We start from the raw sequence: 17,339 nt of genomic DNA on the forward strand, positions 1-17,339 counted from the left end.
CCTGGGGTCGAGAACGGCATCGCTGATGCGCTGTCGCGTTTCGACTTTGCCAGGTTTCGCATGTTGGCCCCCGAAGCGGAGGCCCTAGGCTTGACATGTCCAACTTCTGTTTGGCAGATTATAGAACTGGCGTAGTCGGCTTGGCCCTGAATTCCTTGGCTCCTTTGACCCGTCGGGCATATGCTGCGGCTTGGCGTGAGTGGCAGGCGCACCAGCTTAGGTGTGGGGCCGGGGGTAAGTCAGAGGATGATGTTTTGTTGGCCTTTGTTTGGGAGTGTTACCAGAGTGGTAAGTCCAAGGCATCCATGTCCACGGCTTTGGGGCGGGGATTTCGTTCCATGCTCGGTTGCAACAGGGGACGGACCCCACCACGTCGTTTACTTTATCCAAGGCGCTCGGGGGTTGGGCAAGGTTAAGTCCATCCCAGCCAGATACGCGCAGACATATTGACACGCAGTTGTTGCCCGAGCTCATGGCGATTCTGCCGGTGGTGACTGATTCTGTGTTTGAGGCATCCCTTTTCTGTGCAGCCTTTTCCTTCGCATTTTTTGGGGCCTTTCGGGTTGGCGAGCTAGTGGCCGCTAATAAACGGTCCACTGATACAGGCATGCTTTTCAGGGACCTGGTGCTCAAGGACGGTGTCGTTATGTGTAGGTCACCCCGTTCCAAGACCGACCAGCTGGGTCGAGGACGCTGGGTGACTTTGAAGGCTCAGGAGGATGACGACTTGTGCCCTGTACTGCTCGCGCAAATGTATTTGCCCTTACGACCTAATTGTGGTGCTCAAGTACTGCTGCACGGGGATGCATTGCCTCTTACTCGGTTTCAGTTTGCCGCTGTGTTGAAGCGCTGTTTGGCCGCCCTGGGGCTTAATAGCGCTGAATATGGGATGCATTCCTACCGCATCGGTGCGGCAACTTGCGATTCGGTGCGCGGCCTTCCACCGTCATCCATTCAGGAAATGGGTCGATGGAAGTCTGCCACGTTTAAGTCTTATATTAGATTGGATATGGTTTAATGTTGCGCTACTTGCGCTAACCCAAAAACGTTGTTTACCTGCCAATTTTGGAATGGTTAGCGTTCCACAATTGGAGGTGTGAAGGGATTTTTACAATTTTTCCTCCGAGGGGGCCTGATTACAATTGGCTGACACTTCAGGTCCACGGGAGGTTTTTTAAGTTTTCCCCTTCACTTGGGTTTTTTGTTACTAACTGTTCGGTTCGGTCTAACTTTTCTACTTCCCCGTTTTATGGGCACTGCCTGACAGCTAGGTTACTTTTTTCTTTTACAGTTTCCACTGATTCCACCGAACAGATTTGGGTAGTTGGCCATTCTTACGTGTTTTGGGCCGAGCGTCATCCCCTTGCTGATAGGTCGTCTGAGTTGTTAGGTGGTCGCAGAGTGCGATGGTTAGGTGTGAGAGGTCTCAGGTGGTCTGGACTTTTGGATCTGTTGTTTCAGCAGGAGCAGCGTTGGTTGCTGCTGCACCTGGGTGGTAAGATCTTATCCTTCAGATTCAGGCGGATTTGGGAGAACTTAGCTTGCTTTGGCCTGGTGTACGCTTGGTTTGGTCTGACATTATTCCTAGGTTTGTCTGGAGGGGATCCCGGAACGTCACAGCGCTTGACAGGGCTAGGAAGATTAACTTTGCTGTGTCGAAGTTTGTGTTGGCTGCTGGCGGTTTGGCAGTTAGACATCCGCTATTGGTGCTCCAGAGTCCCTTTTATTTTAGGAAGGATGGTGTACATCTCTCCCATCTTGGGATTGGAGTTTTTCTGAGGGCTCTGTTTTCTTGTCTGGATTAGTTTGTTATCTTTGTAGTTAGGGATGGGAGTTGTTTTGACGGGTCTTTTGTTCTTGTTTGGTTAGTTGGTTCTGGTTGGATTTCATTCGTATTGGGTTGGCGGGCTGCGTATTGGGTTGGCGGGCTGCATTTCTCTGAAACTGGCAGTGGCGGGAAGGCGCTACTGGCCAGCGGTCACTTGTAGCATAAGTGGTGTTGTGGGGCACTTACCCCTTTTGAAGGACGGCGAGTGTGTCCTGCCTTTGTGGGGGGGCGAGGGGCGCTTCTTCGGGGAGAGTCCTCACTCTGCTATAGGAAGGGGTGGTGAGACCTTCACAACACAGGTTATGCTGATATATATAGATGGAGCATTTCAGTCGCACCCATGACAGTTGGGGCGTTTAGTCGCCGCCATTTTCTAAGATCGTGACTAGAGCTGGTTAGTGGTAGCGTCTTCCTGGCCACCCACTACGAGTGAGGTCATTCAAATTCAATGACCATTTAATCCAACGCAGTTGTGTCTGTGTCTTTATTTTAGTTGATAAGCTAGCTTAAAGTTTATAGTTAATGTCAAGCACAATAAATTAATAGACTGCTTAGATAAGGAGAGTGCCTGGCTAGGCACGAAATCTATATAAGAGTCTTACATTTTTGTGATTGGTTGAAGATGTCTTTGTTGCTAGGCAGATCAGAGTTTTGAGTGAGTTATAATTGGTTAGGGCCAGCCTATCGGTGAGTGTAGGGGAGGTGATTTAGTGTATGAAGGGTAGAAACTTCCAGATTTGCTTCCTCTTGTCGGTTGGAAGCCCACCCACCAACTCTATTGGCTATCTAATTTGGCTCTTTTCAATTTGGCTTACTATTATCTTTCTTTCAGACTTAGTGGGTGGGAAGGCGCTACTGGCCAGCGGTCACTTGTAGCATAAGTGGTGTTGTGGGGCACTTACCCCTTTTGAAGGACGGCGAGTGTGTCCTGCCCTTGTGGGGGGGCGAGGGGCGCTTCCTTGGGGAGCGTCCTCACTCTGCTATAGGAAGGGGTGGTGAGACCTTCACAACACAGGTTATGCTGATATATATAGATGGGGCGTTTCAGTCGCACCCATGACAGTTGGGGCGTTTAGTCGCCGCCATTTTGTAATATCGTGGCTAGAGCTGGTTAGTGGTAGCGTCTTCCTGGCCACCCAATACGAGTGAGGTCATTCCAATTAATAAATTCAATGACCATTTAATCCAACGCAGTTGTGTCCGTGTCTTTATTTTAGTTGATAAGTTAGCTTAAAGTTTATAGTTAATGTCAAGCACAATAAATTAATAGACGGCTTATTTAACTTTCAGTCCGAGGCATGATGACATTTGTAGTTCACCTGTAAAGAACAAAATAAAAAATATTACTCACTAATACCTCAGCACCCAATGCCCAAGGGTGCTGAGAAAAACCCATGGCACATTTTTTTCACAGGTCCCCCCTGGTTTTCCAATTATAGGCTGCCCAGTCTGGCAGGTGCGGATCTAAGGTGGTGAACCTGGTGCATTACATTGGGGCCCGTCACAGTGTCTAGTGCTGCGAGACATGCTGCCCATTACAAAGAATGCAGTCAGTTTGTGGCCCCCTCCACTCATTTCTCTGCCTATATGTGGCATTCCTGCTTTCGCCACCTGCACAGAGGATCTGACGTTATCATTTTCTGATAATCCCTGGTGGAAAAACACTGCCTGCCCCTGGGACAAGTGGGGCTCCAGGACTTGTTGCTGCTTACCTGGCTGAAGGATGCACATAATGCCACTAAGAGGATGGAGGAGTAGGTACTATTTACTTGGGGGCCTGGCCTGTTGGAGGGGCCTGGCAGGCACACCAAACAGCCCCTCTTAGCACACCAGGTTGCGTGAGAATCTTCTAGCGTAGGGCATCTTTTTTGCTTAAATTTTTGCAGAAAATGCATATTAATCACAATGCAATGTGACTAGGATGTATGAGGAGACTGCTAATTAATTTGTATATCTGTGTGCAACTGAGTCTCTGAATCTATACACAAAGCAGTTTTTTTTAATACAAGTTCTGTACAATATAGAGAGTCAGTCACACACAATATACAGGTGTCACATATCAAATTAATCAACAGAGCCTACTTGCATGTAAATATAGCCCCCACAGCCACTGCAGAGGCTCGTAGACGCAAGGCTGGGGGAAGCCACCGCTGTTTAAGTGCAGATTCCCATGCAGACTAGCCATCCGCATGTCAATCTGCTAAATTTTCCTCCTAAAATGGCCGCATGAAAACCCCTAGCAATGAAAATTACACACCCCTGGCAATGAGTATGACACTCAGAGTATTAAATTCCTGGTAATGAGCATGACACACCTCTGGCAACAAGCATGACACCAAGAGCATGAAACCCCTGGCAATGAGCATTACACACCTCTGGCAATGAGCATGACACCCAGAGCATGAAACCCCTGGCAATGAGCATTTCACACCCCTGGCAATGAGCATGACACCCAGAGCATTTTAACCCCTGGCAATGAGCATTACACATGCCTGTCAACAAACATGATACCCAGAGCATGAAAACCCCTGGCAATGAGCATTACACACCTCTGGCAACAAGCATAAAACCCCTGGGAACAAGCATGAAACACAGAGAATGAAACCTCTGGCAATGAGCAGGTAATTTAAAAGTAATTGAAAGCCTTACTGTGGGGCATAATGTGTAATGGTGATTGTGGTGTGTGGCATAATGTATAACGGGCATTGCGGTGTGTGGCATAATGTGTAATGGGCATTGTAGTGGGTAATATAATGTATCAAGAGCATTGTAGTGTGTGGCATAATGTCTCAGCACCGGCAATGCTCCAGCACCGGCATCTCGAAGAAAGTGGAACTGCACCGGAGGTGAGCATAGCCCCTGCAGCGACTTCATTCACGGCCAGGTCACGATCACTCTGGGACGCCACAGTGTCCTGACCAGCCAACAATTCTGACACTTACCATGGTTATTGAACAGGACTTCCACATTATCCACATTATCATCACTGTCAATGCAGTTTAATGCTTCATTTTGATAATTGATCCAAATAGAGGGTCAAACAAGTGCTGCTCAAATAACTATCTCTGCTATTTGCAATATTGCATTTGTCGTCTCTAAATACAAATACAAGGGATACATATGCCTACTAGGAGACACACAACTTTTCCAATATATATGGGGCTAAATTCATATTACCTGACTCGCTCTTGATGGTTTTTTAATAAAAGACTTAACAGCCGAATGTTATATTGTTGCATTGTGAATTTATTTTAAATATATACAAAGTATGATGGCCCATATGTCTTTTTACATTTTTTATACTGTGCACAGCATTTTATCTTCATAACTTGTTTTTATAATTGTAAATTAATAACCATATATGAAAATACATATATGCAAAACACATTATACCTTGGCATTGTGAACTGTTAATTGTTCATCTTTATTTTAGAGATGTGAACCCCAAGCACACTTATTATATTTCAGACTTTTCATTTGCTCTTAAACCTACAGAGTTTTTTTTCCCAACAGGGAATGGGTGTCACAGGCTGTTTGATATAGAACAATTGGTAATTGTTTATGATGGACTACTAGCACCTAGGTTCTTGAACCACTTAACTGACAAATTATTTCGCAGAAAACCACACCGAAATTGTCGGGTTTTTTTCTGAGTGAATTAGGTGAAGAACATCAATTTAACCCTATCCCAAATGATTTTAGTTAAAAACATCGCGACCATCAGAACATCGGGAACATCGCGACTATCGCGGCTTTCATTTTGAAAGCCAGGACAGCCTGCATTTATGCAGGGGGGGGGGGGTCTGGGGGTGGCTTGGGAGGGTTCATTTACTCTCCCCATCGGCTGCCATTGTCTGCAGCCGCTGGAGGGGGGGGGGGGGGGATCCTGCCGTGCTGACCGATCAGCAGTGATCGGCAGCACGGCAGACACAGGGGAGAGTGCAGGGAGGCAGAGGGAACTTCCAGTCCCACTGACAGCAGCAGCGGAGGGAAGTTTCTCTTCCCTGCCGCTGCTGACACTCTCTATCTGACTGGTCGCATCCTATGCGACCAGGACAGATAGAGCACTTGCAGGCATGGTCGCATCTGATGCGACCATGCCAGGCAAGTGGTTAAATTTGTACACTTTTACACAGCAAATCCTACAAAAATCTGCAGTACTTGAAATCCACCGCTGATTTATGGCTAATTCTCATTGGAATAGGATAGTAACTTCAAAACTAAGGGACACCGAAGATGGCTTTTAAATGACTGTGAAAACTGTTGCATAATGATGTCATTTACTTTAGAGTAGATACTAAACCACCGTCAATGCCTGTCAGTTTCGAACTGAAGCAAAAACTGATTCTCAGTAAATTTACTTTACAGTGTTTGTAAATGATGACAAATACAGGTTGAGTATCCCATATCCAAATATTCCGAAATACCAGGGACGTGCAGTCAGGGGAAGCAGTGCCTCCCCTGTCATAATCATTAAAATAATATAAAGAAAATACTTATGACACATATACTGTGTCATAAGTATATGAATTAGGCTTTATATTATTTCAATGATTCTTTTAGTTTAAAATAATCATTTTAAGTCAGTTTAGGAGGCACCGCTGTCGGTGCCTCCCGCTGTCATCGCAACGAGCAGGAAGCGGGTAGGCGGTACTAAGAATTGTGCAGTAAAAGCCCATGAAAAAATACATGTGAAGCGGCACTTTGTGGAAGTGCCGCTTTGACAGAGGAGTGTCAGGGGCGTGCTTTCAACGCATAGCACGCCCCTGTAGCTAAGAGTGAGCAGCAGCGGTGGAGCGGGCGGCTGGCGGCTGGCCCTGTCAGGCCGGAGTCAGCAGAGCGGAGGAGATCTGTCCCGGAGCCTAAGCCTCTGTCCCGCCGGTGGAAGGAGTGTGAGGCGCGCCTTCCCCTTGTCCCGCCGCTGCCGTCATCCCCGAGTCCCGCCGCCCCTACTCAGCGCCTGAGACCATCGTCGCGCAGCCGAGGAGAGTGTCTGGACCATGGCCCCCCAAGGCGAGTAAAAAAAGGGGGACTGTCTGCCGTTATGTGTAAAAAAGTGGGACTGTCTGCCGTTATGTGTAAAAAAAGGGGGACTGTCTGCCGTTATGTGTAAAAAAGGGGGACTGTCTGCCGTTATGTGTAAAAAAGGGGGACTGTCTGCCGTTATGTGTAAAATAGGGGGACTGTCTGCCATAATGTGTAAAAAGGGGGACGCTGTCTGCCGTATTGTGTAAAATAGGGCACGCTGTCTGCCGTAATGTGTAAAAAAATGGGGACAGTCTGCCGTAATGTCTAAAAAAGGGGGACTGTCTGCCGTAATGTCTATAAAAGGGGAACTGTCTGCCGTAATGTCTAAAAAAGGGGGACTGTCTGCCGTAATGTGTAAAAAGGGGGATGCTGTCTACCGTAATGTGCAAAAAAGGGGACGCTGTCTGCCGTAATGTCTAAAAAAGGGGGACTGTCTGCCGTAATGTGTAAAAAGGGGGACGCTGTCTGCCGTAATGTGCAAAAAAGGGGACGCTGTCTGCCGTAATGTGTAAAAAAGGGGGACTGTCTGCCGTCATGAGTAAAAGAGGGGGACGCTGTCTGCCGTAAAGTCTAAAAAAAGGGGGACTGTCTGCCGTAATGTGTAAAAAGGGGACGCTGTCTGCCGTAATGTGTAAAAAGGAGACGCTGTCTGCCGTAATGTGTAAAAAGGGGTACCTAACTCTGATCCCAAATCCCCCAACTATTTCAACTCAAGGGCTACCTAAAACACATATTTAAAAAAAATATATAAATGTTTAAATAAAATAATAGAAGTAGACAGGCACTGTTAGCCTACTTCCATGACATCACAAGTGGCGATGCCGGACTTTGCGGATCATTATGGCTGCAGTGCCTCACCAGCCAATGACCTCACCGCACGCCACTGCGAAATACAGAATATTCCGAAATACGGACTTTTTTGAGTGAGAGTGAAACCTTTGTTTTTTGATGGCTCAATGTACACAAACTTATTAAAAATATTGTATTAAATGACCTTCAGGCTGTGTGTATAAGATGTATATGAAACATAAATGAATTGTGTGAATGTAGACACACTTTGTTTAATGCACAAAGTTATAAAACATATTGGCTATAATAACCTTCAGGCTGTGTGTATAATGTGTATATGAAACATAAATGAATTCTGTGCTTAGATTTAGGTCCCATCACCATGATATCTCATTATGGTATGTAATTATTCCAAAATACGGAAAAATCCCATATCCAAAATACCTCTGGTCCCAAGCATTTTGGATAAGGGATACTCAACCTGTACTAGATAATTTGTCAGAAGAAAATGAGTAACCATGAAATAAAATGAATGTTTTCCAGGATTCAGTATGTTTTATTGATGGACGGGATGCCGGCTGTCAATATACCGACAGTGGCATACCGTCTGCCAGAATGCCGGCAGCAGGGTGAGAGCTAATAGTCCCCTTGTGGGCTCGCTGTACTCATCACGCTGCTGGCTCAGTGGCTTGCTGTGCTCGCCACAGGATCTACTGCCACTCTATGGGTGTCATGGACACCCAGGAGTGGGAATAGCCCTGGCGCGCCGGAAATCCGGCTCTCAGCATTGTCGGCATCGGTATCCTGACCACCGGGATCCTGATAGTCGACACGTTAACCATTTTCCTGGCATGGTCGCAAGTGCTTTATCTGACCTGGTCGCGCGCAGGAAGCGAACAGTCAGATAAACTGTGCTAGCAGCGGCAGGGAAGGGAAACTTCCCTCCGCTGCTGCTCACAGTGGGACCAGAACGTCCCTCTGCGTCCCTGCACTCTCCCCTACTGATTGCCGTGCTGCTGATCACGGATGATTGGTCAGCACGGCAGGACCCTCCCCCCCTCCAGCGGCTTCATACAATAGCAGCCGCTGGGGAGTGTAAATTAACCCTCCCAAGCCCCCCTGTGTTGCTGGTGGCTGTCCTGGCTTTCAAAATGAAAGCAGCGATGTTTCCGATGTTCCGATGGTTACAATGTTCCCGATCGATGTTTGTTAATAAAAAAAAATACAAAATATATTTTTTTTTACTTTTTGGTTTTTACTAAAATCATTTTGGATAGCATTAAATTCATGTTCTTCACCTAATTCACTTATAAATAAAACCCAGACAATTTTGGATCAGTTTTTGGGGAAAGAAATCGTCAGTTAAGTGGCTAAACGTGTCCCATTTTGCCAACTAATATAATAACGATATTTCTTATTGTGTTTTAGAGAAGGAAAAAACCAGCATGAAAGAGCATTTGGGGTATCTTCAGAAGACTTATTTGATGCTCTGTACAGGTAACATATGCAATCATATTATATCACCTTCCCTACATTGGCAAAGTACTGTGTCATATAAAATATAGTTTAAAGTTATTCTATTTGCTTTTAAATATCCCCTGCTGCATAAACACTGCCAGATACTGAAAAATTATTTCTGTTACGTACAAAGGGGGTCATTCCGAGTTGATCGTAGCTGTACTAATTTAGCACAGCTACGATCATTCACACTAACATGTGGGGGGACGCCCAGCACAAGGCTAGCTTGCCCCGCATGTCAGTCCCTGCCCCGTCGCTGAAGTGCAAAAGCATCGCCTGCTTTTGCACTTCAGGAGTTGCTCCTGGCCAGCGCAGCTTTTGCATGCTGGCCGGGAGCTACTCGTCGCTGTCCGGCTCGCAACGGCTGCGTGTGACGTCACGCAGCTGCTGCGGCCCACCCCCCGCATGGTCTGGCCATGCCTGCGTTTGCCAGACTGCACACACAAAACGGCAGCCGCGCCGCCCCCTCCCGCCCAGCGACCGCCTCTGCCTGTCAATCAGGCAGATGCAATTGCTAGGCAATGACAGCCAGTGGCTGTCAGCCATGCACCGGCACACTGCGTTGCTGGCGCAGTTCTGACCTGATCGCTGCGATCAACTGCAGCGAGCTATCAGGTCAGAATGACCCCCAAAGTGTAGAATAGCATTTTACAGATGTAAATGTCACAGTACAGTGTGCTTGTTTTGAATCTTTAAAACATCAGCTGTATCACTGGAACATGAAATGAGGACTGACAAAATAAAATCTGCATAGTAGGAAATAAATGAAAATCTCCACCTGTATTCAGAGTTGGCCACATCTAGGCTGCTGCACCATCCCCATCCATCCACTTGTGAAAGTAGCCATCATCACTATCAGTGTTGACTTGCACCGTCCCCAACATTGGTACAAAAGATCATCTGAAATCCACTGGTGGATTAGATGCCATCACCATGGAGGACAATAATATTGTGCCTTGGAGTGGCCTGACCCTGAAATTCACCTCTGCTGATATAAGAAGGATCTATGCATATGCTCACATCTGAATAACCCACATTTCTGCCTACTGCCAAGGTAGTATCCTATATTGCCACCCAGTTTCTCCCTCTGTACCACAAGTGAATTTGCACCGGAGATGCATATGGGACGGGATGCTGGCGGTCACAATACCAATGCTAGCATCCTGATGGTCACGATCCCAACAGGGGTGAGGTAATTATTCTACCTCCCCCCAACCCTAACGCTACCTTACTGCAGCCTAACCCTACCTTACTGCAGCCTATCCCTACCCTCCCCCCTTAGTGCCTAAACCTACACCCCCTTTCTGCAGCCTATCCCTACCGTCCCCCCTTAGTGCCTGAACCTACACCCCCTTTCTGCAGCCTATCCCTACCCTCCCCCCTTAGTGCCTAAACCTACACCCCCTTTCTGCAGCCTATCCCTACCCTCCCCCCTTAGTGCCTAAACCTACACCCCCTTTCTGCAGCCTATCCCTACCCTCCCCCCTTAGTGCCTGAACCTACACCCCCTTTCTGCAGTCTAACCCTATCCCTCCCCCTTAGTGCCTAAAACTAACCCCACCTGGTGATGCTTGACCTTAACCCTGTCCCCCCTTGGCCCAACCCTATACTTCCCCCATGCGTAGCCTAACCTTACCCTACCCCCCCCTTCCTCGGGTGGTGCCTAAAACTAATCACCCTCTCCCCACATCCAATCCTAACCATTCCAAAAATACTTACCTTGAAATTCCTGCTGTTGGGATCCCGGCTATCGACATCCTAGTGTCAGGATTCTGACCTGGTTGGGATTCCGGCATCAGTGTTCTGATGGCTGTCAGTATTTCTCCTGCTGTGATTCAGACAGCCGGGATCCGGAACATATACCTCCCAAATCTGTATGCCCAGTTGGTAAACATCATGTTATTGGTCTGCTGAGCGGACGTGTGTACTACTCTACAGTAACTCTGTCAATGTATTATATTGTTTAGGTCAGAAGAGATGTTGGTGACATTTATGGGTTTTATGGACTGCATATCGAATATCTGTGGGAAGTATGCGCTACAAGCTTTTGATCTCTCCATGTTCCACACAGTCTGTGACCTTGGAGGTAAATTTATAAAAAACAATTACTATGCAGTAGTACTTTTTTTTTCTTTTTCTCATACGTCCTAGAGGATGCTGGGGACTCCAAAAGGACCATGGGGTATAGATGGGATCCGCAGGAGACATGGGCACACTATAAGACTTTGAATGGGTGTGAACTGGCTCCTCCCTCTATGCCCCTCCTCCAGACTTCAGTTAGACTCTGTGCCCAGAGAGACTGGACACACACTAGGGGAGCTCTCCTGAGTTCTCTGAAAAGACTTTATGTTAGCTTTATTATTTTCAGGGAGACCTGCTGGCTACAGGCTCCCTGCATCGTGGGAGTGAGGAGAGAGAAGCAGACCTACTTCTTCTGAGTTCGAGGGCTCTGCTTCTTAGGCTACTGGACACCATTAGCTCCAGAGGGTCTGATCACTTGGTTCGCCTAGCTGCTCGTTCCCGGAGCCGCGCCGTCAACCCCCTCACAAAGCCAGAAGACAGAAGCTGGATGAGTATTAGAAGAACAAGAAGACTTCAGTGACAGCAGAAGACATCAGATCTCTGAGGTACCGCGCAGTGGTCGCGCTGCGCGCCGTTGCTCCCACACACACTGGCAGCACTACATGGGTGCAGGGCGCAGGGGGGGTGCCCTGGGCAGCAATATACCTCTTGGATGTGTCCTGGCAAAGTAATAAACAGTGCTTAGGCACTGTATAATGACCCCCGCCAGTATAAAAATTAGTGATGTGCACCGTAAATTTTTTCGGGTTTTGTGTTTTGGTTTTGGATTCGGTTCTGCGGCCGTGTTTTGGATTCGGACGCGTTTTGTCAAAACCTCCCTGAATTTTTTTTGTCGGATTCGGGTGTGTTTTGGATTCGGGTGTTTTTTTTACAAAAAACCCTCAAAAACAGCTTAAATGATAGAATTTGGGGGTCATTTTGATCCCATAGTTTTATTAACCTCAATAACCATAATTTACACTCATTTTCAGTCTATTCTGAACACCTCACACCTCACAATATTATTTTTAGTCCTAAAATTTGCACCGAGGTCGCTGGATGACTAAGCTAAGCGACCCAAGTGGTCGACGCAAACACCTGGCCCATCTAGGAGTGGCACTGCCATGTCAGACAGGATAGCAGATTTAAAAAATAGTCCCCAAACAGCACATGATGCAAAGAAAAAAAAGAGGTGCACCAAGGTCGCTGGATGGCTAAGCTAAGCGACACAAGTGGCCGACACAAACACCTGGCCCATCTAGGAGTGGCACTGCAGTGTCAGGCAGGATGGCACTTTAAAAAAATAGTCCCCAAACAGCACATGATGCAAAGAAAAAAAGAGGCGCAATGAGGTAGCTGTGTGACTAAGCTAAGTGACCCAAGTGGCCGACACAAACACCTGGCCCATCTAGGAGTGGCACTGCAGTGTCAGGCAGGATGGCACTTCAAAAAAATAGTCCCCAAACAGCACATGATGCAAAGAAAAAAAGAGGCGCAATGAGGTAGCTGTGTGACTAAGCTAAGCGACCCAAGTGGCCGACACAAACACCTGGCCCATCTAGGAGTGGCACTGCAGTTTTCTAGCGAGAGGATGAGCGCTTCCATCCTCATGTGAATCTGAACCACTAGCCATGAACATAGGCCAGGGCCTCAGCCGTTCCTTGCCACTCCGTGTCGTAAATGGCATATTGGCAAGTTTACGCTTCTCCTCAGACGCTTTTAATTTTTTCATTTTTGGGTCATTTTACTGAACTTTTGTTTTTTGGATTTTACATGCTCTCTACTATGACATTGGGCATCGGCCTTGGCAGACGACGTTGATGGCATTTCATCATCTCGGCCATGACTAGTGGCAGCAGCTTTAGCACGAGGTGGAAGTGGATCTTGATCTTTCCCTATTTTACCCTCCACATTTTTGTTCTCCATTTTTTAATGTGTGGAATTATATGCCAGTATCAATAGCAATGGCCTACTACTATATATACTGCGCACAACTGAAATGCACCACAGGTATGGATGGATAGTATACTTGACGACACAGAGGTAGGTAGAGCAGTGGCCTTCTGTACCGTACTGCTATATATTATGTACTGGTGGTCAGCAAACTGTGCAAAACTGAAATGCACCACAGGTATGGATGGATAGTATACTTGACGACACAGAGGTAGGTAGAGCAGTGGCCTACTGTACCGTACTGCTATATATTATATACTGGTGGTCAGCAAACTGTGCAAAACTGAAATGCACCACAGGTATGGATGGATAGTATACTTGACGACACAGAGGTAGGTAGAGCAGTGGCCTTCTGTACCGTACTGCTATATATTATATACTGGTGGTCAGCAAAATTATGTACTGTACTCCTACTATTTACTACAATGCAGCACAGATATGGAGCGTTTTTCAAGCAGAGAACGTATAATACTGGTGGTCACTGGTCAGCAAAACTCTGCACTGTACTCCTCCTATATAATACTGGTGGTCCCCAGTCCCCACAATAAAGCAGTGTGAGCACAGATATATGCAGCACACTGAGCACAGATATGGAGCCTTTTTCAGGCAGAGAACGTATAATACTGGTGGTCACTGGTCAGCAAAACTCTGCACTGTATTCCTCCTATATAATACTGGTGGTCCCCAGTCCCCACAATAAAGCAGTGAGCACAGATATTTGCAGCCACCTGAATAAAACTGAGAGGACGCCAGCCACGTCCTCTCACTATCATTTCCAATGCACGAGTGAAAAATGGCGGCGACGCACGGCTCCTTATATAGAATCCGAATCTCGCGAGAATCCGACAGCGGGATGATGACGTTCGGGCGCGCTCGGGTTAACCGAGCAAGGCAGGAAGATTCGAATCTGCCTCGGAACCGTGTAAAATGGGTGAAGTTCGGGGGGGTTTGGATTCCGACGAACTGAACCCGCTCATCACTAATAAAAATATACAAATTTATAGGGGATGAAGCACACCGAGTAGGGGGCGTGGCTTAGCCTTCAGATGGTACTTGATTCATGAGATTAAGTGTCAGTAGGTCAGTAGTGTAAGCTTTTCTAAAGTGCACACTGTTTGGGAGGCACGGACGTATGTGGGTGACCCTGTCGGCACCAACTATTAGGACTGGGTGTACAATAATGTAAAAAACCTATACCTGTATGTTTATATATGTATGGTACGTTTGCATTGAGCTGTAGCCCGAGTACAGACGTGATTGGATTTGTGGAGGCGGCCTAGTGAAATTAGGTATATGTTCCCTCAGACCCCTCGGGGTCACAAAAATGTTATTTTGCCCAGTTACTACTCCCTGTTGTCGACACGAATACTATGTTCTATGTCGGCCATAATGTTTCCTGATTAGATCCGCAACATTGGCATTCAGTACATGTTCATACACATTCAGAACACATTAATGTCACTAGGGTACCTGATGTTCCTGACGGATTATATATATATATATATATATATATATATGAGATGTATATATAGATATATGTGTATAACTATATATGTGTTTTTAAATGTGTACATTTATATTACAGTTTATTATGAATGATTAAGTAAAGTTGTTCCTTCTCATGTGCTGGTCGCTCTGTTGATGAAGCTGTAGGTCAGCTGTGACAAGATGATCTCGAATCCTCACGAGGAGTCCGAGTGTTTATTCTTCTCCCGCCGTGGATAGAATAAAGTGAAAGTCAACCCCTGATCTGCACGGGGCCCTGTCACAAAGGATCGTATACAGGAAGCTAAGTGATGTTTTAATTATATTCTTTGATGATATTAGCATTACATACGCATGGGGGAGTGCTTGTATTCAGAAATGGTCGGTTACCTTGTTATCCAATATAATTACCCTGGGGAGAAATGGGATATTCCTTGGGTCTTATCTAGTACATTGCAGCTTGCTGCCGGGCGACTACAAGAAGTATGCACTGACTTTGAGAGATACGGGGGTATCTTCCCTATGAAGGGATAATCTGGTTTGGGGATGACTTGGTTAAGTTGATCTCGGCAGATACCACTGGTAAGTCTACCTTCCTGTGCTATGTTCCATCACACCGGTTGGTGACGCATTTTTTGTAGGATGCAGTCATTTTGACCGGTTGGATACCGTTGTTATTCCCCTTCTTTGTAGGTAGAGGGAGGTAAAAAGGTAAGCAGCCTTTTCAACTTCACAGAACCTGATATCGTCCTCTGTGTCTACCACATCCACCGCAGGTCGCTGGGTTTATCTTGTTGGAGCCTACACCAGTGGGAACTCGTCTAATACTCTTCAGTCAGTCCTGGAAGGGACTTGACACAGTGAGTTAAGAATAGAGTCCAAAGGGGGACTTACTTGAGTTGCCACATGATTCCCCTCACTGAGTTTTCAAATAGATCTTACCGATTCTCCTCGGTAGAGGTAGTATGTGACATCATACAAGAGTTGGGTCAGGATCAGGACATTGTCCTGCTGTCCCTGTCACACACAAAAAAATGAACTACAAGTTGGAATCCCTCAAGCCAGGGATCTCCAACCTGTAAAAGAAGAAAGGGGGTTAAATGCGGTTATCCGCATTAAGCTTACCTAGTTTTGCTATTCAGGATTGTCATTGCCATTTCACTGGAGTGATAGCAGTATGATGGTTTTCCTTCTAGAGTAAGAGCCATTATTATCCTGTACTGGGACGCTCTCCTGACCACGGCGAGGTCAAGAAACAAGTAGTACAATTCGTTGTTTCTCTCTGACCGGTCTTCAACACAAAGAATCACTGTTGATCCCTCCGAGCAGAGGTCGGAGTTGGGAAAAGGATTAGATACTGATCTGTTGAGAGTTTCTTTTTTTTTCCGGAGTCGGATCAGTTTTGCAACAGGGTAAACCCATCAATACGTTCCGTTGATGCAGAAGATGGTTGCGGCCTATGAGGCCATTCGGTGAGCAGGTCAAATGCCAGAGTTGTTTTTGCGGGACCAGTTGGACAGGTGGTCCGGGTCTTACCTGCACATGCACCAGAAAATAATCCTATTTTCCAGGACCAGGATATATCTCCTGTGGTGGCTTCACAGTTCTCACCTCCTAGAGGGACGAAGGTTCGGGATCCAGGATTAGATCCTGATGTCCATGGATACAATTCTCCGAGGCTGGGGAGCAGTCTTTCCAGGGGGAAAGGATCAAGCCGGGAAGCTTGTCTGCAATGAGCATTCTTGGATTAAGAGCTATTTACAACGGAACATCTTCTTCGTGTTCTGCCCGTCTTATTTCTGTCGGACGACTAAATAGCAGTGGCGTATGTAGGCCGCTAGGGCAGAACGAGGTGCAAAGTGGAAATGTTAGAAGCCGCAAAAGGTTTCCGAGCGGAAAGGCGTGTAAACGCTCTATTAGAGGTCGTCGTTCCGGGTGAAGACAACGGAGAAATAGACTTCCTCAGCAGACACTATCTCCATCCAAGAGAGTGGGGTCTTCATCAAGAAGTTTTCACAGAAGTCTTTGGGGAATTCCTCGATTAGACATGATGGCGTCTCGCCTCAATATGAAACTTCAAGGATATTGTTCCAGGTCAAGGGACACTCAAGCTATAGCGGTGGACGCCGTCGTGACACCTTGGGTGTTTTAGTCGGTCTATGTGTTCCCTCCCCTTTCACTCTTTCCGAAGGTGATAAACATAAGAAAAACAAAGGTTCAGGCGATCCTCATTGTTCTGGTTTAGCCAAGGACGGCTTGGTGTCCAGATCATCAAGACTTACTCATAGAAGATCCCTGGCCTCTTCCTCTACAAGAAGACCTGTTACAGCAAGGACCGGGCGTGTATCAAGATTTACCGAGGCTGCGTTTGATGGCTTGGCGGTTGAACGCCATATTCTAGCCGGAAGGGTATTGCCGGTGAAGTAATTCCCACATTGCTTCAGGCTAGGAAAGATGTAACGGCGAAGCTTTACCACTGTATTTGGAGGAAGTATGTGTCTTGGTGTGAATCCAAGAAGGCTCCTGCGGAAGAATTGCAGCGGGGTCGTTTTCTCCATTTTTTGCAAGCAGGCCTATAGTTAGACTCCATTAAAGTGCAGATTTCGGCCTTATCAATTTTCTTTCAAAAAGATTTGTCCGCCTTTCCAGCAGTTCAGACTTTCGTGAAAGGAGTGCT

General features: G+C 46.7%; 1 protein-coding gene across 5 annotated transcripts in view; it reads left to right on the forward strand.

The window, feature by feature from the left end:
• LOC135049801 (acetylserotonin O-methyltransferase-like) overlaps nt 1-17,339 on the forward strand; it is a 131,096-nt gene that overhangs the window by 37,893 nt on the left and 75,864 nt on the right. For all 5 annotated transcript variants that reach the window (XM_063955681.1, XM_063955680.1, XM_063955682.1 and 2 more), the window contains exons 4-5: nt 9,074-9,142; nt 11,131-11,249. In XM_063955681.1, the coding sequence (XP_063811751.1) occupies nt 9,074-9,142; nt 11,131-11,249 (188 nt within the window). The remainder of the gene's footprint in view (nt 1-9,073; nt 9,143-11,130; nt 11,250-17,339) is intronic.

Source organism: Pseudophryne corroboree, chromosome 2 (assembly GCF_028390025.1).
Source record: "Pseudophryne corroboree isolate aPseCor3 chromosome 2, aPseCor3.hap2, whole genome shotgun sequence".
NCBI classification, from domain to species: Eukaryota; Metazoa; Chordata; class Amphibia; order Anura; family Myobatrachidae; genus Pseudophryne; species Pseudophryne corroboree.